At 44.3% G+C, this 26,485-nt stretch overlaps 1 protein-coding gene across 1 annotated transcript in view; it reads right to left on the bottom strand.

The window, feature by feature from the left end:
- The window catches only part of F5 (coagulation factor V), a 64,645-nt gene extending 38,491 nt beyond the window's left edge, over positions 1-26,154 (bottom strand). The window contains exons 1-6 of the mRNA XM_066261080.1: positions 25,873-26,154; positions 23,083-23,174; positions 17,038-17,160; positions 6,254-6,466; positions 4,074-4,217; positions 1,116-1,337 (exon numbers count right to left, since the gene is read on the bottom strand). Of these exons, the coding sequence (XP_066117177.1) occupies positions 1,116-1,337; positions 4,074-4,217; positions 6,254-6,466; positions 17,038-17,160; positions 23,083-23,174; positions 25,873-26,030 (952 nt within the window). The 5' untranslated portion in view covers positions 26,031-26,154. The remainder of the gene's footprint in view (positions 1-1,115; positions 1,338-4,073; positions 4,218-6,253; positions 6,467-17,037; positions 17,161-23,082; positions 23,175-25,872) is intronic.
- Between the last annotated feature and the right edge of the window lie 331 nt (positions 26,155-26,485).

Raw genomic sequence — 26,485 nt, 5'->3', positions numbered from 1 at the left:
TATAGTGATATCATTTGCTTACGTTTTAGTTTCTGTTTACATGAACCCTCTTCCTAATAGTTTTAAAGCAACAATGTGTAACAGCACAATTAGTTATTTAATTTAAGTGATACCACAAAACCTGAGCTGATTTTTTTCCCCCACCAGAATTCACCAATATTTTTAAAAGCCTATTCCTCAGCTGTGTATGTTTTATGTTTGATCTAGTCAATGTACATGCATCGGGTTCCTCTGCCTGCTCATTTTGTGATAAGAGAAAATCTTTTCATGTTACACTTTTACAGTCCCTGTAACTTGGTGCTTCTCTAATTCTGCACCTTTGTCTTGTTCTAGCATCTGGGTCTTTTCTTTTTTTTAAAGATCTTATTTATTCATTTTAGAGAGGGGGAGAGAGAGAGAGAGAGAAAGAGAGAGGCAGAAAGAAAGAAGAGGGGAGGAGCAGGAAGCATCAATTCCCATATGTGCCTTGACTGAGCATGCCCACGGTTTTGAACCGGCAACCTCAGCATTCCAGGTCATCGCTTTATTCACTGCACAACCACAGGGCAGGCCGGGTCTTTTCTTTTAGCTGCATCTTAAGTACCTCAAGAAAGACTATCTCTATGTGTGCATTTGTTCCCTTCCATGGCAGGACAGCCCTCCTTAGCTTTTGCTTCATTTTTTAAAAAAATCTTTCTCAATTCCTCCACTTCCTCCATCCCCAAGTAAGGCTGTAAGTCTCAGAGCAGAGAAGGTAACTTCTGTGCCGGTCCTGAGTGGGTGGCTCAGTGGAGAGTGTTGTCTTGACACACCAATGTCGCAGGTTTGATCCCCAGTCAGGGCTCATATGAGGAGCAACCAATGAGTGCACATAAGTAGAACAAGTCAATGCTTCTTTTCTCTCTCTCTCATTCTCTCTCTCTCTCTCTCTCTCACTTCTCCTTCCCCCTCCCATCCTGTCTCTCAAATCAATGGAAAAAAAATTTTTTTTAATGTAAAAGATTCTGTCCTCAGGGACCAAGGCCTGTCTGTATGTGTGGAGCATGGCAGCTTGAAAAGGCAAGGGATAAGAGGGAATTAGTGCCTGCGCGGCAAGGAGCCATGTTCATGTGCAAGAGTGTTGAAGAGTTTCTTGCCTTGAAAGTGTTTCGGGATGAGAGAAGATATGACCCACTTTCCCTCCGGGCCCACGGTCATGTTGGCTGTGGTGGACGTGGCACTGACGAGGGTCATGGCTGAGATCTTTTGATGGTTCTGCTCCAGGACCTGGCCGTTGAAATGAATGGAGAACAGTTCTGGGCCGGAGCTCATTCCAATCAGATGCCAGCTGATGTGGTCATGGGCACACACGGTTATATCTGAGAAGGGGAGAAATGGGGGGCAAAACAGGCCGTCAGCACTCTGTGATAAAGAACTTACTAACCGGATCTGTAGGGAGTCCCTGCTGTGCACCAGGCAATGTGCCAGGTCCTGAGGAACAGTCGGGCAGATCGATCGATCGTAGTCCCTGCCCTAGGAGAGCAGACCTCTGAGCGATGGGCCGACAGGCAGCCACAACTCATTGCAGTAGCTGATACTACAAAAGCAAGACCCCCCCCCCAGTGATGGGGACGTGACTTCAGAAACATGGGGGTTGCTAAGGAATTTGGCCAAGGAGGCAACCAAATAGGGGACCGACCATCTTAGTTTGCCCCGGACTCTGGGGTTTCCCGGGACGTTCATTGTAAGAACTGGGACAGTCCTGGCAAAGCCTGGACAGCTGGTCACTCTAGAAGCAATCTGGGCTCCGCTGGAGGGGATCGCCAGAGCCTCTATCCAGTAGGTAGGACCAAATCCTCTCTGTGGGGGAGAGGTCGCAGCTCTGCCTAAGGGGAGGGGCTGTGAAGGTGATTTAAGGATTGCATACTGCTTCTGCTCCCGCTTACTTTAATGACAAGGCAATGAATTACTCTGCGGGTTACAGGCTCTCCTTGAAACGCAGTGGATAAGTCCTCATCATGCCGGGCCGCTGGGAGCGTTTCACGGATGGAGTAAGGAGAACTGAGCACAAAAGCTGAGTCTTGCTCCTGTTTTGCTCCCGTTGTGACTGGGAAAATGTTCATTTGCCGTGTGGATGATTCCCACCGTGGCTTCCTTCCCTGGCATGGGTTTTAAATCTCAGATACACAGTCACTGGATCCCAGACCATGGGGCTGAGGATCCGTCCCTGCCCCACTGAGGAACTGAAGGGCTTGTCTTTTTTAGGGGATCATTATAACAAGGTGAGGATTCCTGGTATCCCGGCGAGAACAAGAAGCTGGGACCTGAGAATGAGAAGCTGAAAGCAGGAGGCTTTAGTGGAAATATTTAGCCAGCCCCCCCCCCCGCAAATACCCATATGGACGTGAGCCTGCCATATGTCTGTATTAGCATTTACTGCATTTATTCAGTTTATACTGCTCCGTAAGGCTGTTTTACCAGCATTGACTTCGCTGTTTCTACTAATAACATTTCCCTACCCTGCCCCTCTTAACCCCAACTATTCAACTTTAAATTCATATACTCTGTGCCCTGATCCTATTATTAATTTTTATTTTTGTGCATATGGTTTACTGTTTGGGGCTTCTCTATGTTTGCACAGATGAACCACCGTGCCAGGACACAGATGCCAGTTCTCTTTTGTCCACGCCCCTCTGATGCCCATAGTGCTGGACATGCTACTTTATGTGTAAAAATACAAAATATATGTAAAGCACCCTCTTCACCAGGATAAATGATTAATTCACTTTTGTAAGTTAACAAATGGACAACTAAAATGCCACACCTCAGTAGAGAAGTGGTAAGTTTTGGAGCTCTGACTGAAAGCCCGTGTCACCCGAGTGTGCTTGTAATGACCCGGCGGAGGGTCAGGGAGATGCTGTTAAATGAAATAAAACATAATTTAAAAGATCTCAACTCGTGACAAGTTTTGCTTTTAGTAAGTGAAGCCATTTGTGATTTTTCAGATACAGAGAGTGACTCCTGAGAAACTTATGTTTTGAATGGTTTATTTAATAAAGTAATATTTTCATTTTTCCACTTTTTTTCCCCTCAGGATCTTTGGTTCTAAAGCATTTCTATCATAAAAGTGGTTTAGGTGGGAGGCTTTTTTTCTCTTAACAGTAGCTATGATTTGCTTTTTCACACAAATGGAAACAGAGAACATCCTACTTGCCTTTGAATGGTACTCACCCAGCACCTTTTGAAATGCTAGTAGTATTTTCATATGTGGATTACCTCTCCAAATCTCCTACTTGACTTTACTAGAAGTTTATCTTTATTGAATTCTTCCTGCTGACCCTTTCTGCTACGGGTTGACCTTGAACTTCTGTCCTGTAAGGCAGTGGTCCCCAACTTTTTTTGGGCCACAGACTGGTTTAATGTCAGAAAATATTTTCACGGACCGGCCTTTAGGGTGGGACGGGTAAATGCACAAAATAAAATTATGCGATCGGCGTAAAAACTGTGGTATTTTTAAATATAATTGTCAAACTTACGAGACAAGCGTCAAGAGTGAGTCTTAGATGGATGTAACAGAGGGAATCTGGTCATTTTAAAAAAATAAAACATCATTCAGACTTAAATATAAATAAAACAGAAATAATGTAAGTTATTTATTCTTTCTCTGCGGACTGGTACCAAATGGCCCACGGACCGGTACCGGTCCGCAGCTCCGGGGGTTGGGGACCACTGCTATAAGGCTTCCTCTGGGGATGAAGGCACCGTCACTGTGCAGCAGCAGGGACCACAGATCCCACTAAGGAGACTGCGCTTATATCCTGGAGGTCTTCCTGGAAATGCAGGCCAAGGCGAAACCTGCTCAGAGCACTCCATTTAATAAGGTCGCACACTCTTTCATTTAGGTAGCTTCGAATCTGTCTGTTGTACTTACTGGTCTTAAAAAAAACATAATCAAATCTTGAGGATCACTGCACTAGATGACATTCTCTTTCTGTTTAAGAGTGGAAAGAGAGTGAACATGGTCAGCCTCCCTGGTGCCTTGAGGAGAACAGCAGGATGAACGGTGCCAACGACTCTCGTGTTGTCAGGCTGTGAGCCCCCACCCCGCGCCTTACCTGGCATCGTCCCGTTCACGTAGCCATTGACTGTGTACATGACTGATGATCCCTGGCTCCAGCTCTTGCTTTCATCAAATACTGCAAACATCAGCACATGCTGCCTGTCAAACATCTTCTGAATCCCGTCCTCAGTGAGGGTGCCTGGGGAAGTAAAGGTGGGCTGGCCAATAGTATCCTGGACGGAAGACTCTCACTAGCTGTTCCTAGATGGCTGAGAGTTTAAGGCAAGCAACCAATCATAGTGATGTCCACTTAAAGAAGTTCTTATTTTAAAAACGGCATCTTAGCCCTGGCAGGTTGGCTCAGTAGTAGAGCATTGGCCCAGCGTGCGGAAGTCCTGGGTTCAATTCCCAGCCAGGGCACACAGGAGAGGCACCCATCTGCTTCTCCACCCTTCCCCCTCTCCTTCCTCTCTATCTCTCTTTTTGTCCTGCAGCCAAGGCTGCATTGGAGCAAAGTTGGCCCGGACACTGAGGACGGCTCCATGGCCTCCGCCTCAGGTGCTAGAATGCCTCCGCTTGCAGCAGAACAACAGCCCAGACAGGCAGAGCAACGCCCCCTGGTGGGTATGCCGGGTGGATCCCAGTCAGGGGCATGTGGGAGTCTGTCTCTCTGCCTCCATGCTTATCACTTCAGAAAAATACAAACAAAACAAAACAAAACAAAGATGGCATCCTTATCAAGTAATGATGATTGGGGCCTTATTAAAACCTTGCTGACACATTTTGTTTTCTCTGGTGTCTTATAGCCTTCAGGAGTGGGGCTTTAAAGGTCAAACTGATCTGTCACAGAGACAAACATTTGGTGGCTGTCAAGGCTTTAGTAAAAGTGTCCGCTTCCCCTGGTGTCAATAGGCCAGTGCACAGGTGCCATGGGTCTGCTGGCAAAAGCATCACTCCCCAAGTCTGACCCAGCCATCTTGCTTGGACATGCAATGGCTCACTAGAGGATTGGTTGTGAGGGTCAAGGTCAGTCCATTCTCATATAAGCCAAAAATGCAGCTGAGAGTAAAATGAGAGAAGAGCTCCTCTATAAATTTTATTATTTTAGTGCCATCCCAGCAGCTTCTATAGACCAGGCAGTGAACACGCACATTTGTGTAGTGAATGAGTTAGGAATTTATGTAGGGATGGTATGTGCGCGCGTGTGTAGACAGGTGTTGATTTTATCCCACGGTTTTCCACAGTGCAGTTCATACGGTCACTTGTTTTCACGGGAGAGGAGCTAGATTCCTTTCAGGTAAAATGGAAATCCAAGCTTGTTCTGCAGAGGCCCAACCAGTGAAATTTCTTAGAAAGTCAACAGAGCGTGTTGGAGACCGGCTACCCAAAGTGGTCCATCTTTTCTTTCTTTTTTTTTTTTTTTTTGTATTTTTCCGAAGCTGGAAACGGGGAGAGACAGTCAGACTCCCGCATGTGCCCCACCGGGATCCACCCGGCACGCCCACCAGGGGCTACGCTCTGCCCACCAGGGGGCGATGCTCTGCCCCTCCGGGGCGTCGCTCTGTCGTGACCAGAGCCACTCTAGCGCCTGGGGCAGAGGCCACAGAGACATCCCCAGCACCCGGGCCATCTTTGCTCCAATGGAGCCTTGGCTGCGGGAGGGGAAGAGAGAGACAGAGAGGAAGGAGGGGGGGTGGAGAAGCAAATGGGTGCTTCTCCTATGTGCCCTGGCCGGAATCGAACCCGGTTCCCCCACACGCCAGGCCGTCGCTCTACTGCTGAGCCAACCAGCCAGGGCGGTCCATCTTTTCTAAGAAAATAAGCTAGAGTTTTGTGTTTGTAGTCCAGCTTACCAACCCATACCTCAGATACGTCCGTCAGTTATTTCCTTTACTCTGGCTATCAGCAGAGTAAAGGCTGCTGTGCACTTTCAAGACCTGGCTTTGAGGAGAACGGTACAGATCACGCGGGCCTGGTCCCAGAACAAACCCACAGACAGGGGTTTACTTGGGAAAGGCTCCCGGACGGAGAGGAAGGAGAGATAGGGAGACACAACGGATTCCAAACCCTCCGATACTGATGTCCAGCAGCGGTCTGGTTGCCACAGCCTGCTCCCTTTGCTCCATTTACTAAGATGTCTCGGGAGTCTCCCAAGCCTCATCCCATTGTAGTGCTCCTAACCATTCCAACATCCTTGCTAGTGTTGGGTTTTTAATTTTTATTTTAATTTTTTACCTTTCTTACAAATAAGCAGAGGTCCAATCAGCCCAGAGTTGAAGTCCTGTATCAGATTCTCGTAGGAATAATAGATGTATGTGAGGCATGACGGGTCATCGGGTGTGGGTCCACTGTCCTCACTGATAGTCCACTCGTAGGTATATTCGTGGCCTGGGGCCACGGCGTCATCCATCTTCTCCATGGGGAAAGTGTGGTCACAATAGGAAGCACCTAGAGAATGAAAAGTCATGGAAACACCTGGACAGCTGTGAGGATCACCTTGTCATTGCTGTCAAATCCGAAGGAACAGGAAACCTCTACAGAGATATATAAATCTGCCTTTCTATAGTGAACCTGCATTATTATGGGGAAAGATTCACAATATAGTCACGTCTACGTCTGTGTAATTAGAAAGGCTTTGAGTCCATGGTGATCTGAAGTAAATAAGAAATGTGACTGGTATATTACTTAGCATTTAGCAAGTTAAGTTTTCAGGGTTTCTAAATAATTATCACTTAAATGTACTCAGAGAATTGAATCATTTCTCTTTGATCAGCGAAATCATCTCAGTAAGTGAGGGTGGGTTATATTTTCTCTGTGGGGCTTGACAAGACATCTTATATTTAACTGCTCGTTAGCATGGGTTGTCCCTGTACTCAGAGCTGTTTATCTACTGTTTTGTTTTGATCTGTATGTTTTTCATTTCTTCTTTCCAACTGCTGCCACCACCAGGCCTGTTGGATGTCTTTACCCCATTTCTACCACCTGATTGTCCCAGTTCCTTTCCCAGCGTCTTAGAGTTTAGCTCCGATATGCAGTCTAGATCTCCTTAGACTGTGACATGTGTCTACCCTCTGAAGTTCAGATGCCTGGCTTCGGTCCTTTGTACACCCAGAGACCCACCGATTACACTACTTTCATGTATACTCATCTTTCTCTGCTGGTGGGAGAGGGGGAGGATGTAGAAATTGGCCTTCCTTGTTGAAGAGGGGGAACTGAGATGTTGAAGATGAAAAGAATTGCAGAGGGGTGGGTAAGGCTTTCAACAACCAAAGGAAGATGTGGCCAGAGATGGAGCAAGTGAGGTCAGGGAGGGGCGATGTCTATCACACACAGCCCAGAGGGATGGGCAGCTTCCTCTGTCGGAGGCATTCCTCACTGAATGGGGTGAGTTTCGCTATCATCAGCTGGGGCCAGAATCTCCCTTTAGGATACAGTTATCTTCATTTGGTTCACGAGCTTGATATATTCCTTGAGGTGGAAGGTGACACCATCAGAGTGTAGATGGGCAGAGAATAAGAATTAGAAAACTAAATGTTTTACACCAGTGGTCCCCAACCCCCGGGCCATGGACCGGTACAGGTCCATGGGCCATTTGTACCAGGCCACAGAGAAAGAATAAATAACTTACATTATTTCTGTTTTATTTATACTTAAGTCTGAAGTTTTATTTTTAAAAAATGACCAGATTCTCTCTGTTACATCTGTCCAAGACTCACTCTTGATGCTTGTCTCAGTCACGTGATACATTTATCCATCCCACCCTAAAGGCTGGTCTATGAAAATATTTTCTGACATTAAACCAGTCCATGGCCCAAAAAAGGTTGGGGACCACTGTTTTACACGATGCGGTCAAGGGCCAGTGGAAACTATTCTTCCTAAAGTGACTGTCCTTTTTAAAAACAGAAATGCTTAATTTTTTCCCTTTCCTTTCCCTGTTCATTTTCTTCTCTGCTTTACTCCTTTCTCTCTCTCTCTCTCTCTCTCTCTCTCTTTCTCTCTCTTCCTTTCACCATACCCATTGAGTTATAAATTGCATACAATGACATCCACCAATTCTAAGTATAATATTTGCTGAAGGGGGTAGAAGCAGATGGTCGCTTCTCCTGTGTGCCCTGACTGGGAACCGGGACATCCACACATCAGGCCAGCGCTTTACCACTGACCGTCAGGGGTGTGGTTGGGTTGAAATCTACCATCCTGCTATTGGCTCCTCTTTATCCATCTGGTCTTTGTTCCTTCTTCTTTCCTGCCTTTTTTTCTCCCCTGATTCCTTTTTATTTCCACTGTTGGCTCACAGCTTTGCCTTGTTTCCCACCCTGTAGACAGAATGATCTTTTAAATACCCAGGTCTTACTTTTCTGTGTTTCTGCTTAAAATCCCGACGATGGCTCTCTATTTCACCAAGTCCTTCACGTGGACCACAAGTCCGTGTCTGATCCACCCCTACCTCTCTTTCCGTTCTCAGTGTGTGCGACTGTCCCCTGTAGACTGTGTATCAGTCACTCAGGCCCTTTTTTCATTCCATCCTGCCTCAGGGTCTTTGCAGGTACGATGCCCTCTGCCTCAAGGGCTCCTCCTCCCTTTCTTCTTTTGGAAAAATGAGTGCTCATCCTTCAGATGTCAACTTACATGTGAGCTCATTGCTTCCCTAGTCTCTCACTGCGTTGTGCATTCTTTTCTTTTATAGCACACCATAAATACACTTTATAATTAAATATGTGATATTATGTGATTGATTTCATTTCATCCTACCAGAGAATAATTATTCATATCCTGCACGTGATGTGACCCGAGGGAGCTCCTCAAAGGCAGGTGCTGGATGGCGTTTGTTTTACTCTCCTGGTGCCTTTCACAGTACCTGGCATGGGCAGGAGGCCCAGTGCATGTTTATTGAACTCTTAAGATATAAGATCCTGGCCCTGGCTGATTAGCTCAGTGGTAGAGCATCAGCCTGGCGTGTGGAAGTCCCAGGTTCAATTCCTGGTCAGGGCACACAGGAGAAGCGCCCATCTGCTTCTCCACCCTTCCCCCTCTCCACCTTCTCTCTCTGTCTCTCTCTTCCCCTCCCGCAGCCAAGGCTCCATTGGAGCAAAGTTGGCCTGGGCACTGAGGATGGCTTCATGGCCTCCATCTCAGGCACTAGAATGTCTCCGGCCTCCATGGAGCAACGCCCCAGATGGGCAGATCATCGCCCCCTGGTGGGCACAACAGGTGGATCCTGGTTGGGCACATGCAGGAGTCTATCTGACTGCCTCCCCGCTTCTCACTTCAGAAAAATACCCCAAAAAATAAATAAATAATAAAAGATATAAGGTCCTACGGGCTAGAACTAAGAACGTCAAGTCATAACTCAAGGGTGTGTTTTATTAGAATTTCACAGTATTAAAACAAATTAAATGCCAGCATGAACAATATGGAGATATTTTATGAGAATCGGGATTGCTGGTTTCTCTTAAGAACAAAACAAACAAGACCTGGAGATCTGCTGACGCTGGACCAAACTCCTACACAGAATCTGCCTGAGCCCGAGTCCAGACTGCCCCTTCAGAGAGGACACCGGCTCTCTGGTCACCAGTCCCTGCTGGACTGATTTTTCATTGACTCACCCTCCTGGCTAGTGTAGGGATCTGAGTTAGTGACCTTTGTGCTAATGAAAAGCTCAACATAGGATTTTGTTGTATCTTTCTTTTTCCTCATAAGATAGTTTGACTTTCACTCTGTTGATAAGAAGGATTTGAGTGTTAAAATTACCAAGAGCTGACACATGTTAAAAGGTTAAGTAACTTCCTGTGAGTAAGGGTATTATTCTAGTCTAAATCAAAAAGGAAAACAAGAGTTCTCATGAGGAAGTGTCTCTGCTAATAAATAGGAAGGATTTTCTCTGGAAAGTTGCAAAATCGCTTTTGTAGAAAAGCACAAACAGGGCTGAGGAGAGTTGCCCTCTTGGGCCAAACCTTGTCTCTTGACTAGAACACACATGGCAGGTTGTGGACCGGCTCAGCCTTGAATTGATGCCGGGCCTGAGTCAGTCCCTCGCGCCTTGTGGCCTCACGAAGTCAAAAAGGAATGTTTCTAGATGCAATGCTTTCACTGTTCCAGAGGTTAAAACAGCACAAGGAATGCCCGTCATAGAAAATGGCATCCTTTTCGTGCCTTCATAAGCTCTCAAAAGGATAAGACGTGATGTTCTCTGTAAGGTGAGAAAGCACTTTTGAAGTTCTCTTCTCTCTTTGGATAAACGCATGCTCAGTCTTCAGCTATCAGCTTAAATGTCAGCTTACTCTGATCTGTCATTCCTGATCTCTAATTGTATATCTCGCAATGTAGACACATGTATGGACATATATCACCTGCGGTTATGGTATGAATATAGACACACGTAGCAGCATTATATGTTATCTATAACAGCACTCATCATGATTTTAGTTAGATATGTGTGAGAGTATATGATTAATGATACTTTTCCCTGCTAGACTGTGAGAGAAAGCACGAGTTTGGAGTCAGAACTGAAATTTTCTGGTTGTACCACTTGCTAACAATTTGGGAGATTTTCTTAATTTGGGAATTTGGAGAAGTTTCTTCACCTCCCTTTTAGCCTTTGTTTTCTCATTGACTAGTAGATAATATAATCATGTTCTAGCAATAATATTATTATTATTGATGGGTTACGAGAACCAGAAAATATATGCAAAATGTCTGGCACCTAACCAGCGCTGCGGCAGCGTGTGGTAATGAGCTTTGTTATTTGGGTTATTTCCTTTCCCAGCCATTTTACCACTGAAATAGCCTCTTTCCTTATGTTTTAGTTCTGACAAGATGTATCTTAAGTGTGCTTGAGTTCTCTTAACACATGCGGGCAAGATTGAAGGTAGTGATGTATCTATTCTAGAGGGGGTAAAACTGGTCATAGGATCAGGTAACTACTCACAATCACCAGTAAAATGAATAAATTTTAGAGCAAAGGGAAAATACACATAACCTTTACTTTCTAATCCAGTCCTCAGTACCTCAGTTTAGTTTAGTAATCATTATCATCATTGTCATCACCATCTTCATCACCATCATCACCATCATCACCACCATCATCATATTATCATTATCACCATCCTCACCATCACCATCCTCACCATTCTCATCCTCATCACCATCTATGTTCTAGGCTCTGCGCCAGGCACCAGGGCACAGATGTAAAGAAGACAGCTTGAGACCCCGAGGGGCTCACAGCCCAGTTAATGGTAGGGAACATGCTGGCACCCTAGTGGCTATAAATTTCACCTCTAGAATTTTTCTAGGGCCACTTCAGTGGAGACACCATCATCAGAACACATTGTACATCTATGATGAGAACCAACCAATATTCACATCTAAGAATCACCCAAGAGGCTGTGGCGTGTGCTAGCCATAGCAGCATGACTGATTTCCCAATGATAGCAAACTTATTTTTAAATGGTTAGGATGTCATATGCAGGTTTATTTAAACACATTAGTGGTTTATAAATGTTCATCTAGTTGACCAAAGTAAATTACTGAGAATTTCACATCTATATATTAGTTAAATATATGATAAATTTCAAATGATTGAATCAATGACTTTCAGTTTTCTCTACTACTAAAAGGTGATTTATGGGTATCTTGACACAAATAGTGAACAATATAGATTTATACATGGAGATAGATCTTATAATTATACTGAGTGAAGATGATTCATGAGATAATTTGGGGATAACATTATCAATGCTTTTTTTCTTTACACTTCAAAATATTTTATTTTACCTTTAGTCTAGAATAAAACAGGTAGTTTATATCTTTGATTTTGCAACCTACATAATATGAGATACGACATATCAACAGCTGTTTAGGAGAAGCATTTTTGAAACATATTTTTGGTAAACCTAATTTTGACCTTGCAATCAAAACAAGTTAAAGCTCTTCCCTGAAAAGAAGAGACATGAACAGGAAAGACCATTGTGCTAGAGCACAGAAAAGTCCTTGTTCAGCTTCTTGCCAGAATGAGTTATTTCCACAGGGCAACCCTTCGTTGTATATTTGCTCAGTTCTGCTCACTTCCTGCTCAGTCCTTAGTCAGCTTTGTAATGTGTTTACTCTTGTCATGATGAACTAAATAATTATTTGCTAAAAGGCGCTCAGTATTTTTTTTTTTCAAATGTAAAATGGTGCAGACAAGTTAGGGAAAGTGGCATTACATAAAGGGCCCCTTTGGCCATCCATTTGAGTGCTGATTCATGAAATCCTCTCTTGTTACTTATTTTTTTTGAGCAGTTCTTTTCCTCTCCATTTAATAAACTTAGTGAATGCTTCAGTGAGCCTCTAAAGATTCAGAAGCTTCTTTTAGAAGCTTTAATTTAGGCAATGGAAAAATCGGAATGCTGCGTTTTATAAAGAGCCTGGTTCTACTGCGCAGGCCGTGAAACTCTCTTTTGAAAGGGAATACACATTTTTTGAGATGAATGAGAATGATTACATCAGCCCTTACAGTTCGTTTCAGGTGCTTATCATAGACTCAAAGATGTTCCTATAGTAGGCAATAATATTTAGATAAAAAGTAGAAAAGGGCCCTGGCCGGTTGGCTCAGCGGTAGAGCGTCGGCCTGGCGTGTGGGGGACCCGGGTTCGATTCCTGGCCAGGGCACATAGGAGAAGCACCCATCTGCTTCTCCACCACCCCCCTTCCTCTCTGTCTCTCTCTTCCCCTCCCGCAGCCAAGGCTCCATTGGAGCAAAGATGGCCCAGGCGCTGGTGATGGCTCCTTGGCCTCTGCCCCAGGTGCTAGAGTGGCTCTGGTCGCGGCAGAGCATCGCCCCCTGGTGGGCAGAGTGGTCACCCCATGGTGGGCGTGCCGGGTGGATCCCGGTCGGGCGCATGCGGGAGTCTGTCTGACTGTCTCTCCCCGTTTCCAGCTTCAGAAAAATACAAAAAAAAAAAAAAAAGTAGAAAAGGCAATTGCCTATATTGTGTCAAGCATTGGAATATTTTGGAAAAATCTAGAAGAGTCAGTTTTCATATAAAGAATCTGGCAAAACTTAGATGCCATGAACAATCTCTGGTGGAAAATTTGTTTTTATTTATTTTTTATTCAGATAGTTGGCTGACCAGCAGAAAGCTGAGATTTTATAGAATTCTGTACTATAGTACTTACAATGCAACTTGCACATTTAAAATATGAGAATACCAATCAACTAAAAGGATAATAATAAGACTTACTCTGAAACAAACTTTTAAAGGTAATTGCACAAAGAACTTTGAAGATCTTAATGAACAATGAACTACTCAAAGGGGCGGCATTACAATCAGCCACCAGGTGCTATTACAGAGTTTCAGAAATTTTAGCCTCAAACCAGAACTCTTTTAGTGACAGAAAGTTTTAAAATAATTATGTAGAGTTGTGATTGCTGTTTAAAACATATTCCTATTAAACACATTTCTGAAGGAAGTGTTTTGTAAGCATTCTTAGACATCATGACTTATCCAACCCATCCAGCCAGGGGTTTACTCTTCCTTCCAGGCATGCTACTGAGGTTGCACTCAGGCACACCTGGGGGGCGGGGGAGAGGGGTTACAACCAGGTGTAGTTGGGAAACACCAAGCTACACCTTAGCATTTAGGTCAGATGCTGCCAATTTAATGGGTGACAGTCCAAGGTGAGACTTCCACACCAAGTACGGGAACATCTTTCCTGTCCAGGACTCAGATTCCCAGCTTGCTCCTTATTAAAGCATAGCCAAGAGTTCAAAAGATGGCCAGGGAAAGAATGCCCAGGAGACAAGGACTCCTGGGCAACTCTGGTCACAGAATGATCAATCACGTCCACAAATGAAAGCTTGGAGCCTTCACCTGTAACACCACAGATCAACAGCACGGGAGTTTGATTAGCGTCTGCTGGCTCTTAGACTGCAGACAACTCTAACATTTGTGGATGTCTGTAAAACCTCACAGTAGACAGGAAGTCATGGTTGAGAGAGGGATTCGAATTTTGCTTCTCATCTTCTGTTTTAAAAAGGGAAGCATACCATTTAGAAAGATTTATATCCAAAGTAATTTGAAGAAAATATCTTAAACACTTGAAGTAAACCTCACACTATCTGGAAACCATCATTATTCAAAATGACGTATTCCTCATATGCTCCGAATAACTGAGGTGATCTGTGCAAGTTTTGTTCATTTTGGCAGCTGAATTCTGTGGGAGAGTTTTGTTTCATTCAGGTAGAAATAAAATGATGGCAGTATCCAAGGCCAAGGCCTTCTTTCAATCTAAACTTCCGGAAACAAGATTTAATGCCTTCATCATCAGTAGCCATGAAATAATCACAGAAACAATAGCTGGCATTATTGTGGGCGCCTAGAATTTTACTTATATCATGACTAATCTTTGCCATACCCTTAGGTAGAAGGAATTGCTATTCTTGTTTTATAGGTATAAAACAGAGGGCCGTGGTAAAGGAAACTGCCAACGTTTACTTAGGGTTCAAATCCAGGACTTTCTGGCTCTAAAGCCAGCATTCTTTCCATTTCTCTTTTCCTTCTTGCTGACGAGAGTAGGTTTCCCTATCCGGAGCAGGGCTCAAGGATTCACCAGATAAGGAAGACTGCTGTCTAGGTTGTTTGGTTCTCTGGTTAGATTGAGCAGCCACAGGAACAAAGACTGGGTCCTCTCCCAACCTCCCACCTCCCGTCTCTCAAATGTCTGCCTCTGAGATAAAGAAACCTGGATTTTCCCGTAGCTAGCTCAGCCTGTCGTGTAGCTCCACTCCTGAAAAAAATCATTCAAACCATAGTGGGAGGCTGTGGATGAGGGTGTCAGACATGAAGAAGACGATGTTTTATTTTAAGGCAGAGGGCACAATGAAATGTACAGATTTGTCTTTTACCACAAAGGATACTCTTTCTCTGTTGACTAGATTTACACCTCATTTCCGAGACAAATTCTGACTTTCCCCACCAATCTGGGTTTACCTTCCTGCGATTCATGGGACCAGGGGCATTAGTCAGGTGACCCGTGGAAGTGGTGGGAGCATTGTAAACCACTGTTCATAATTGATTGCTGGCTCTGGGGGAGTGTAGGGACAAACAAACAGAAAAGGAAGAGGAGTAAGGTTGCAAGGTCCATATCCTGTGCAAACAACCCAGCTTGGAATACAAAGTCCAGAACACTTACGTCCTCCCACTTCTGACATGGAGCCTGCATTAGACATTTTAAGAGTCCTCCCCTCTGGCACTATGGTGCAGAATTCCTAATGCAATTTTCTAGAAGCCTCACAAGTAGGCTTTTTCGGTGTCACCATACCATTTTAGGAACACAGGAGAGAGACTCCTGTGCAAGTTACCTCACTGAGTCTTGTCTAATTGGCTCTCTACGGTGCCTGCAATCTCACAGTTAATGCTTCATTGCTTTTCTTTAAGTCTAAGATTAAGTGCTCATGCAAATACTCCAAGGGAGGGCAGTTCATTGACCTAGTATCAGTCACTTATCCCGTAGTAGAAATGAGTTTGACAATAGTTTACACAGAAAAGAATAAGTGGAAAAGTCATTTTCTAATCCATAAATTGTTGGCTAAATATTAAATTATTAGAACACATTTTTAAAATTTTTTCTTGAGATGTAATTGAGATATAACATAACTTGAACAAATTTTGATCGAAGAATTACCTTTTTCCATCCTAGTTAATATTTATCAAGTGCTTATTATAATTGTTAGGCATTGATCTAAGATTTCATGACAACAAACCTTTATGAAGAAGGCATGGTTAGTATTCCCGTTTTATAGATGAGACAGATGAGGCACAGAAAGGTAACTTTCCCAAAGCCACACAGTTAGTGTCTGAGCCACGATGCGCACCAGGCACTCTCATTCTGGAACCTGCCCTATAAAGCACTCTGCTACTCAGTTACACTCTTCAAAGGTGTGATGGTTGGAACACATGGGAGACAGAAGAAGTGTGACTCATGAAAGATCTGTGTCCTTATACTAACACCTATTACAAAATGGATAAAATTGTATCATATCAGTTCCTCACAGAGCTCTACTCCACTTATTGTGATCTGAACATCAGCATCATGGAAATAATTAAAACAATACCAAGGCAGGTACTTACTGTCCTGGGGCTGATGTGGTCACTTTCATTTCCCTCATCCTCATGATCTTTACTGCCATGGCCATCATCAGTGTCATCATTGTTGTCACCATTTCTAAGGGCTTGCCAGGGTCCAGGAACCATGTTTGTTTGTTACACTAACCTGAATGGTCTCGTTTAATCCTCAAAGCAGTATTATGGAGTGGGTATAACCATTTGATAGATGAGAAAACAGAAGCTCAGGGATGCTAAGGTCATTTGTCCAGAAATGACACAGCTGAAATTTGAACCCAAGTCTGCCTTCAAAGATTATGTTCTTAACCATGTCAGTATGTCCAAAATGTTAATACTGCTTATTAAGAATCATATGTGCACTAGGCTAGTCCTATGTAACTATTTCAAACTATGGTTCGTGGGGCAAATCCAGCCAGTGCCCTTTTCTTTGTAAATAGAGTTTTTTGGGTCCATAGCGCCATGTTCAGTCCCTTGCATGTAAATTGCCTTGGCTGCTAGTTTGTACTACTGAAAGGCAGAGTTGAGTAGTTGCAGCAGAGATCACATGACCACAAAGCCAAAAATATTTATTCTCTGGCTCTTCACAGAAAAGTTTGCAGACCCCACCTTAAATCATCTTGCAACATACATAAGATTATCCTCATTTTGCTGATGAACATATCGGAATTTAGAGACCTCAGGTAATTTGCCCATCCAACAGTTAAAGAATAACAATCTAGCAAAAAACTGAGGTCCAGATTACTCTAGAACTTTTTCATTTTTCTCTCTGAACCTTACAAAGATGACAGTTTTTATATTTACCAGTGGCAGGAGAGCTCTCTGATGTGGGGTTGATGACATGGTTTTAAACGTTTGACACTGGTGTTGAAGAGTTGGACATTTTCTCTTGTCAGAGGAGTGGGAAATTCCTCTTACCTTCTGAGGATTTGCTGTACTTAATTCCTTGAGGATGGATACTTAAGGGCTTGTCAGCCTTATTTTTAAAGTGAACTTTAATCATGTCTCCAACTTCAGCATATAAAGTAGGCCCAAGAAGTCCTATGGAATAAAAGAGAAACATATCAGTATCACCAAAGACAGAGCTGCTAAGCGTACACGCACACACAGACACACACTAGAAAACCCCATGTGTGATGGCTGTCATTCCTCCCGATTCTGAGGCTGACCTGCTTATCTTCAATCTAGAAGGCTTTGCTAGGTTATTAACTCAACATCGCATGCAGTCAGGTAAGGACAGAAAGGTAGAAACCCTCGGCTCAAAGCAAGTCAAGAGAGGAGGAGCAATAATTGTGACCATGTCCACACAGTTCAGACCACTGGCATTCCTGAGAGACGACCTACTTTCTTTGATGAAGAAAAGGAAGATGTTGATTTTCAGTTGTCCAGGGTGACGTGAATAAAGGAGGGTAACTGGCTACTTTAGTCCTCTGGGACCTAAATGAAGTGAGGGAGCAAATCACACAGTTCTCTGGCAAGTTCAAAGTCCCTGAGGCAGAAGTGAGCTTGATGTATCCAAAGAACAGTAAGAAAAGCAGCTGGGGCAGAATGAGAAGAGATGGAGTGGGACTAGGTCACGCAAGGTCTTGTGGGCTCCAGTAAGGACTTCAGGTTTTCTTCTAAGTGAAACAGGAACTCATGGGGCTTTGTGCATCAGAGAGATGGGGACTGACATGTTTTAAAAGTTCATCCTTAAAACAACAACAACAAAAATGCTGTGTAGTGACAAGAATAGAAGCAGCCCTCCAGGTGGTATAGATAGGACGGAGGTGTGCTGGGCCAGTGACATGGTGAGAAGAGGTTGGATGTGGGCATTTTGAAGGGAGAGCCAGCAGGATTTGCTGACGGGGTTGGATGTAGCACGTGAGAGAGAGATGTCCAGGATGACCCTGAGGTTTCTTATCTGAGCAGCTGGGTAAATAATTGCTCACTTCACCGGGGAACACAGCAGGACAGTGGGATAGGGGTGCAGAAACTGAGAGGGAAACTTCCCTTACTACATGCCAAGTGCTGTGCTCGATCCTGGGGCCACACGGCCAAAGAAGACGCAGTCCTGGTCTTCCAGGAGCTCCAAGTTAGTTTGGAGATGGACGTGGGGTAGGAGCCACTGCTAAGCTGTAGGCAAAATGCTACAGGGGCAGAGAGGATGAAGAACCAGATCTGCACCAGGATTGAGGGGAACAGTTGACATCTGAGTCAGAGTTTTGAAGAATCAGAGTCTAGAATTTCCCCAAATGTAGTCCTTCGGTTCTCTCCGTCAGAATCACCTGGGGTCCAGCGGAAAGGAAGATTCTGAAGGGCCAGCTTAAACCCAGTGAACCCGAGTCTGTGCAGCTGGAATTGGGGAACCTGTCTTTTTAACGTGCTCCCGAAAGACACCGATGTCCTTTAAAGCTTGAGAGCCTGTCACCAAAAGCCTTACTTCAGACAAGTGACAGGAATTGACTGCCCCCGCTTCCCAGGCATCCATGAGTTCTCGTGGGGATGGTTTCTGCCCTTTAGGAGTCACAGGAGCAGAAGGCAAGTACAGGAGTCATGGGGTTGAACCAGCATTCATCGGCGGTGGTGATGGTAATTATAACAGGGCTTCCCCGTATTGTCCCCTTTAATATATTTAAGCACTGTAAGTCCTTGCATTAATCCTCCCAACACATCTTTAAGGTAGGTTTTAAGATTCTCATTTTACAGATGAGGAAACCAAACCTCAGAATATTTAAATATCTTGACCAATATTATAGCACCAATTGGAGAGAGAGCCAAGATTTCAGCTGAAATCTGTCTCATTCTAGATCCTGAGCCTTGAACCACCTCTTTATAGTGACCTCCCCACCTTGTATTCATTCACCCAACAAATACGAATTGATTGCCCACATTATCCTAGGCGGTCAGACCTGCGATGCTGAGTAAAGCAGATGTTCTCCCTGGCTTCACAGAGCTTATAACGGGAGTGGGGAGGCGGGCTTGCCCTGGGTCAGTCGGTGGTTCAGTGGCATTGCTGGGACTGGACTCCGGAACCAAAGCCTTCTCTGTCACTTTCTGCATGGCAGGTTCAGAGCCCCCACATTCTTGGAATAGCCTTGCTGTCTACACCAGCTTTGACTCCTGACCACAGTTGAGTCCCCTGGCTGACCCCCCTCTTCTAGCTGCTGTGCTCAGTCCCAGCTCCTGATGAGGCTCCCAGTGGCCACTCTCACCTGCCCCGGGTGCCCAGGAGCCCAGCAGGGTGCTGACGGTGCCCTCACACTGTGCCCTGCACTTTGCTGCCATGGCTGCCTTGCCTGGTTGACTTGTTTGTTGGCATCACCTGGCTGCAAATACCAGATGTCCAGAATGTCTTATAAGTTATTTTACCTAAGAAGACCTCTAACTGCAGTGAACAGTCAAGAGTATTTATTTAGCCTCCCTTGCCATGTCTTCAGAATTAAGACAAAACCATGAAAACTTTCTGTGAATGCAAACCAAAGGCCTTCATGCATGAAGGTGAGCATGTGGCTGACTGTTCCTGAGTGCGGTTTAGCGCCTCCGTTGGCCAGATGTCCTAAAACCTTTCCTGCCCCCCCCCAGCTCCTGAAGACAAACGGGAATGTGGGTTTCCAGGGAGGTAGCACAGAAATGACCCAGTTTCATGCAGTTGGGCTTGGAAAGGACTGCAGGAGGTCAGCTAATCCAGTCCCTGCACTCAGGCGAATAATGCATTACAGAAAACAGGACAGCCCGCTGTTGCAGCACTTTTAAAACCTTCAGGGACCAGTCCTGGCAGGTTAGCTCAGTCAGTTAAAGCTTTATCCTAAAGTGACAAGGTAGCTGGTTCGATCCCCAGTCAGGGCACAGATGGGGAGCAACCAATGAATGCATAACTAAGTGAAACAAATAAGTGCTTCTCTCTCTCTCCCTCCTCTTTCTCTCTTTGTCTCTCTAAACTCAATTAATCCTTTAGGGACAAACATAATTTTCCCTGAAATAATGCAAATACTCAAAACTCACCATTTTAAAGCCCAAGACAAAATTCCTGAAAATGAGCCGAGTCCCTCCCTGTGCACTGGACAGGCGTCTGTCTCTTGACCTCGGGTCCTGCAGCCCACCCCACTCCCTTCCCCTCACACACAGTTTCAGTAAGGTCTGGGCTCAAGCTGCAAAAGTGGGGCCCATGACAGCTCAGCTAGACTTTCACCCACCAGGTGAGTGGAGCAGAAAACAGGGGGAGGTACAGATGACACAGAACTAGGCTGGGAATGGGGACGATCACAGACAGACTCAAGGGCAGTGTTCCAACCCAGCTCCTCTCATCCGACATTCGAGGCTTTTCCTCCACACTGTGATGACGCCTTGTATCCACTACTGTCGGGACACAAGGATGAGGGGGATATCATCCCAAGCAACTTGGGGAGTTTAGGAAGAGACTGCGTGAAAATGGTGTTAAAATGCCTCAGAGCTCATACAAAATGAATCTGCCGTGAGATACGCAGGGATGGACGGAAAGATAATGCCCTCAGTGCACGCGGCTGGAACATCAATCATCTGTCAAGGTCTGCTTCCAAGGGATGAGGCTGAACCAGGAAATCGCCATGGAAATTAATCATCTCAAAGGATTTTGAGCACAGCACTCTCCTCCTCAAGAACTATCAATGCCTTTTCATTGCTGAAAAGACCCCCCCCCCAGCCTGGCATGGGTCCTTCCTGTTCCCTATGCCTACCCTGCCTACCCCCGTACTCAGCACCAGGGCTTACACTGCACAGGCATTCAAATTCAGTTAACATGGCAAAAGCCACGCAAGGTTCTAATGTGGGGCTCTAAATGTGGTCAAATTTCTTTCTCCCCAGTCCTCATGAATGTTTCCCAGCTCATTTTCCCTTCACCCACCTATAACTTAATTTAATGGAATAGTTCTTTTTTTTTTTTTTGGTATTTTTCTGAAGTTGGAAACAAGGAGGCAAACAGACTCCTGCATGCGCCCAACCAGGATCCACCTGGGGGCGATGCTCTGCCCATCTGGGCATTGCTCTGTTGTGACCAGAGCCATTCTAGCGCCTGGGGCAGAGGCCACAGAGCCATCCCCAGCGCCCGGGCCAACTTTACTCCAATGGAGCCTTGGCTGCAGGAGGGGAAGAGAGAGACAGAGAGGAAGAAGAGGGGGAGGGGTGGAGAAGCAGATGGGCGCTTCTCCTGTGTGCCCTAGCTGGGAATCGAACCCAGGACTCCTGCACGCCAGGCTGACGCTCTACCACTGAGCCAACCAGCCAGGGCCGGAATAGTTCTTAAGTAGCTATTGTGTCCGCACTCAGGTTGGAGCTAGGGCTATGAAAATGAATAAGCTCTGTGACAGAGGACAGGAGACCCTGTCACTTCCTGCCTACAACCACAAGCTTAATTTCATCAGTAACTGTGCTGCCCCCCATCGAGGTAGACTCTCTCCACCCCGGGCGGATCTGGCTCAGGCTTGGATCCCCATTATTCCTGTTTCTTCCGAGTCTGGATCCATCCATCAGATGTCTTCATCTCTCCTTTTCTGTTGGATAATTCCCTTGAGCACTTAGATATTTTAAGTCAGTATATTCTCCCCCCTTCTCTCTTTTTAAAATAAAGCTCCAAAATATCCTTAAACCTCTTATTGCCTCCCAGAACTACCCTGTGTCTCCTCCCATTTAGAGACATGTTGCAGGAAAGAGTTATCCACAAGTTCCTCCTGCTTCTGTTCTCTTGTCTGCTGTTCGCTTCCACTCCACTTCTGTTCACCAGGGGAAAGCAGGTGCAGAGAGAGTTTCTAAAAGGGGGGACATTAAATGTCCTCGCAATGTCAAGTTGGAAAAGACCTGCAAAGACGCCATTGGCGCTGGCATCTACGCAGTCACAGGTTCCTTCTTTTGAGCATCATTTTAGGGGACTCCTGTTAGAGCAGATTGGAGGTGGGGAATGCAGGAAGAGGGAACGGTAACAGAGACTAAAATGGACCATTCATGCAGAAATTGATAGTGAAGGACAGGGGAGAAAAAGGGACGTCAAGCAGGGTCTAGGGGGGTATTTTTCTAGATAGAGGTTAACCTGAACATCATTGTGCTTTGTTTTATTGTTAATGACTTTTACCTGAAGGGAAGGCTCCAGTCAAGGAAGGTGTGAAGATAAGGGGAGATCAGAGGAGACAGGAAAGAATGGGATGAAGAGAGAGGTAGAAGAATGAGTCTGGGACAGATTACAGGTCCCCAGCTGGCTAGGGGAGGAAGGTTGAGTGAATTATTGACCAGGGGACCCAACTAGAGGAAGATCTCTTCTTAATGACCTCTCACATTCCTGTGAAAATGTGTTACCCTATATCAGATCACCAAAACCCCTTCAACCCATTTTCCTTGATTAAAAAAGTGATGAGGAAAGAAGACATTTTTCTTTTTAAAACGATACTTATGATGTATGTTGCACTAGATAAAATAGGAGAGAAGAAGAAGATAGATGCAAAGGAATCAGCCACGTGCCGTTCCTTTGAATGAGTCCAGGGAGTCAGAGGGAAGCGAAAGGTCATTGGCTCAGGCTTCTCTGCTCTCATCACACTGGACCGGAAGCTCCGGACAGGCAGAATAGGAGTCTGTCTGTCTACTGTGGCATCCACAGTGCCTAGTTCACTACCCGGCCTGTAGCGTGTGCACAGGAATAGTGTGTTAGATGAAGGAATAAAAATTCAAACAGTTAAAAGTTTTGTTTGTTTTGTTTGATCAAGGTTAAAAACAGCTGGCTTCATGGGCATGTGGCCTGTGACCTGTGCAATTAATTACACAGGGCCCCCTGCCTGGCTTAATACTTTGCTGTCAGTGTTGTCACATTCTTAATAATATGAACTTCATTTTCATTTTGTACTGAGCCCTACAAATTATGTAGCCTATGCCGGTTAAACACAATGAAAACACATTTCTATAAAATATTACTAAATGGATATTTTATATATATATAAATATATATATATATTTCAGGCTTACCTGAAGTTCTAGATTGTGGTTTTTCTTTCTTAAAAAATGGTTCATACTCTCTGTATACAATTTTCTTAAAGGAAGTTGCAAAAGGATTCAAACTGGAAGTAAAATACAAAAATTAATATGAAAGATACACAAAAATAACATCTACTTCTCACATTACCAAAAAAAAAAAAAAATCTCTGTGTCCTTAGGCTTGTATTAGGAATAACAGGATTTTTAATTGCGTTTAAAGTAGTGGGTTCTCAGTTACAGGAAGCATTCAAGTAGAAACTAGACAGTATTAGGAGTGTTGGTGCTTAGGGTGTGGGGTAAGCAGAAGTGAAAACATGGCAGTTGAAAATAACTAAACAGATCCTGGCCGGTTGGCTCAGTGGATAGAGTATTGGCCTGGCATGCAGATATCCTGGGTTCAATTCCCAGTCAGGGCACACAGGAGAAGTAACCCTCTACTTCTTCTCTCTCTCCCCCTTCTCATCCCCTCCTTCTCCCCGTTCTCTCTCTCTTCCCCACTCATAACCAGTGGCTCAGTTGGTTCTAGGATTGGCCTCAGATACTGAGAATAGCTCAATTGACTCATCAGCCCCAGACATGTTTGCCAAGTGGATCCCAGTCGGGGTGCATATGGGAGTCTGTCTCACTATCGCCCCTCCTCTCACATGAAAAGAAAAAAAGAAAAGAAAAGAAAATGAACTAAACAGCCTCTAGAGTTCTTAGAGCCCAAGGATTCTATATGTTGATTTTGTCCCCAATGTGGGATTCTGTTTTTATTTATTTGGTTTATTATTAGTAAAATTGAAAATTACCTCTCTTCCTCCACCCAAGATCTTTAAATATAGTAATATAGATAATGGCATAACAGCTTTATTAAGATAAATCAGTCTTTTACGTGGAGTAATTTTAATGGAAGTGTGTTTTCTAATGTCTTTGCCTATATATTGTGTGAGCATACTGAGGCATATTTGTTTGACCTTGAACAGTTGAATGGCTATTAGAAAATAATCTGTTAGAACAGAAAATTAAAGATGATATGAATTTAAACAATATGCATGATGAATATATAATGCTATTACCCAGAAAGGAAAAAAAAATCTATCTATATCTATATATCTATATACATATATATCTGTTACTACATACATGTATGTAAGTGATTGAACAAGTTTTCTTAAGGAAATTTTTAGAAACATCCACTTCAGACCTGGAGCAAGAATAGTAGATATATTTCACTTCTAAAAGGCATTGTTCTGCTAATATTAGATAAAATGAAGGGAAAGATCTTTGCTTTGTGCCAAAACACACGTCCGCAAGAGATGAAATTGGCTATGTTGATTTCCTTGTAGTAGTATTTAGCTTGTGAAGTTGGACAATTTAGAACAGATTCTTAATTTAAGCAGCCAGATATACAGGTTATATTTTTCACACTATTGAGAGGGTTATCATTCTGTGGTTTTGACTCAATAATTGATACCAACAGAATGACTTCCCAGGATTCTGGAAACTCAGCCACGGCGTGAGAGGAAAGGATGACCAATCATAGCTCCCTGTGGCTGCACCATATCAATCAGGCTTTTGACCTATGTGGTTCTGCCTCCAGTTTTCTGTTTGTTGTTGTCAGCATTAACTACAGAAGAAAGACTAAACTCCCAAGCGTGAACACAGCTGCCATAGTTAGTGTTCTATCCGCAAGCAGGAAGAATCAGTGTTGAAAAGATTGTTAATTAACTTGGAGTTTTAGTTAACAGCAGTTCCCTAACAGTGTGGGTGTGACCTAGATGATCATTTTGGAATGAAATATTTTAGATGCTTTATTTTAAAAAGAAGAGTTATTATTACAAGACCAAGAGAGTATGTAATGCCCTCCAAAACAATCCTTACAAAGAAAATGTTAAAGGGTTAAGGTTGCATGCTAAAAGACTCCCAAAATATTACAGTATCTCTTGCTAGATCACTTTGTAGCACTTCGTAATTATAAAAGAGGAACACATCTTTTGCAATCATTTAAAGTGTGATGTTAAGTTTAAAAAAATTGAGTCATACTAAGAAGTTTACTATTAAAAAAAGTAAAAATAGAACCAACTGGAAATATTTTGTTGATCCTATAATTTGTCTCATTTCTGGGAAGTCTTATTTTTAGCCTTTCAATTAGAAAAAATAGTTTGCAACTTGAAGATAGAGTTTTATTATTTAAACTTCCTCTTAGTTACATCTGTTTGTCATTAGTGACCCCACCAAAATCGCCAGGGTAGATCATGTCACATGGAGTAAGTAAGAGAGAAAAATGAAGAGTCACATGAAGTAGAAAAAGCAGAAAAAAGAAAAAATGTTGCATTTTTATAGACTGATGATGTTTTGAAAGTCATTTATAAGAAAGTAACAAAATTATGACAATCATTATTGAATAATCTGCTTATAATAAAGTGCAAGGTATACATACATGTTTAGTTTTAGAAGATGAAGCTATATAGAGAATGGAATAGATAATAAGTAACTAGAAGTTCTATAAAACCAGTAGACTACTAAAATCCTAGAACAGGAGTTTGCAGAGGGCTAATGAGACTATGGGTGCCTGGTGCTTTCAAATCAATCAATATGTTAAACCAACAATCAGTCATACTAACAAAACTATTACCAACAAACTCTTGAAAGCAGCATCTAGCCAATCAAACTGGGTATTTTCTATCTCCTCAGAATGACAAACTCTTATTGAAGGCAAAATTAGCAAAGGGAATGCCGTCTAAAAGAAGCAGATTACCCCCCCCAGAGCAGCCCGCTGGGACCCCACACCTGCCTTACCTGTGGTCTGTGGACTCAGGGCGGTAGCTCCAGCTGATACCCTGAGCTGCCACATAGAACTGCCTTAGCCGCGCAGCTTCAGCGCCCCTTCCCCCCCAGCCTGCCCAGCTGGAGCTCAAGACCACCAGGACCCAGAGGAGCAGGCAGCCTGGGGACATGGTTGCTTTCTTGCTCCTGCCCTCTGCCACCTCCCAGGCCCTGGGCAGGGCTTGCCTCAGCCACCACTGAATGTACCCTGTGCCGCCGCTGGGTGTCCACTGCCCCAGCTGCAGTGAGCTCCGGAGGCTGTGGGTGGCAGTGTCCTCCCCTCCAGCTTTCCCAGGCGCCAGCAGCAGCAACCTCGGGCTGGCCCCACCTCCTTGGGCCTTTTCCAGGTGGGGGGGGGGGGCAGGTCACTGCCCAGTGTGACAAGGGGTAATAGGGAGAGCAGCCAGTCAGTGACTGTCTTTCCTACCGGTGAAGAGCAGAGCTCAGAAGCTCCAGTAGGTGGGGCAGTGCTCAAGGACTCCTAAACTACAGGCAGAACTGTATTTCTGCACTTGATGCTGCTAAGCCACAGAGCACAGCCCCTCACCACCCGCCATCCAAACTGCTGGGGCCTAAGGTCACACCC

This window comes from Saccopteryx bilineata, chromosome 2 (assembly GCF_036850765.1).
Source record: "Saccopteryx bilineata isolate mSacBil1 chromosome 2, mSacBil1_pri_phased_curated, whole genome shotgun sequence".
Classification (NCBI taxonomy): Eukaryota; Metazoa; Chordata; class Mammalia; order Chiroptera; family Emballonuridae; genus Saccopteryx; species Saccopteryx bilineata.
Note: the sequence above shows the minus strand (reverse complement) of the source record. Positions and strands in the feature narration are given on the sequence as shown.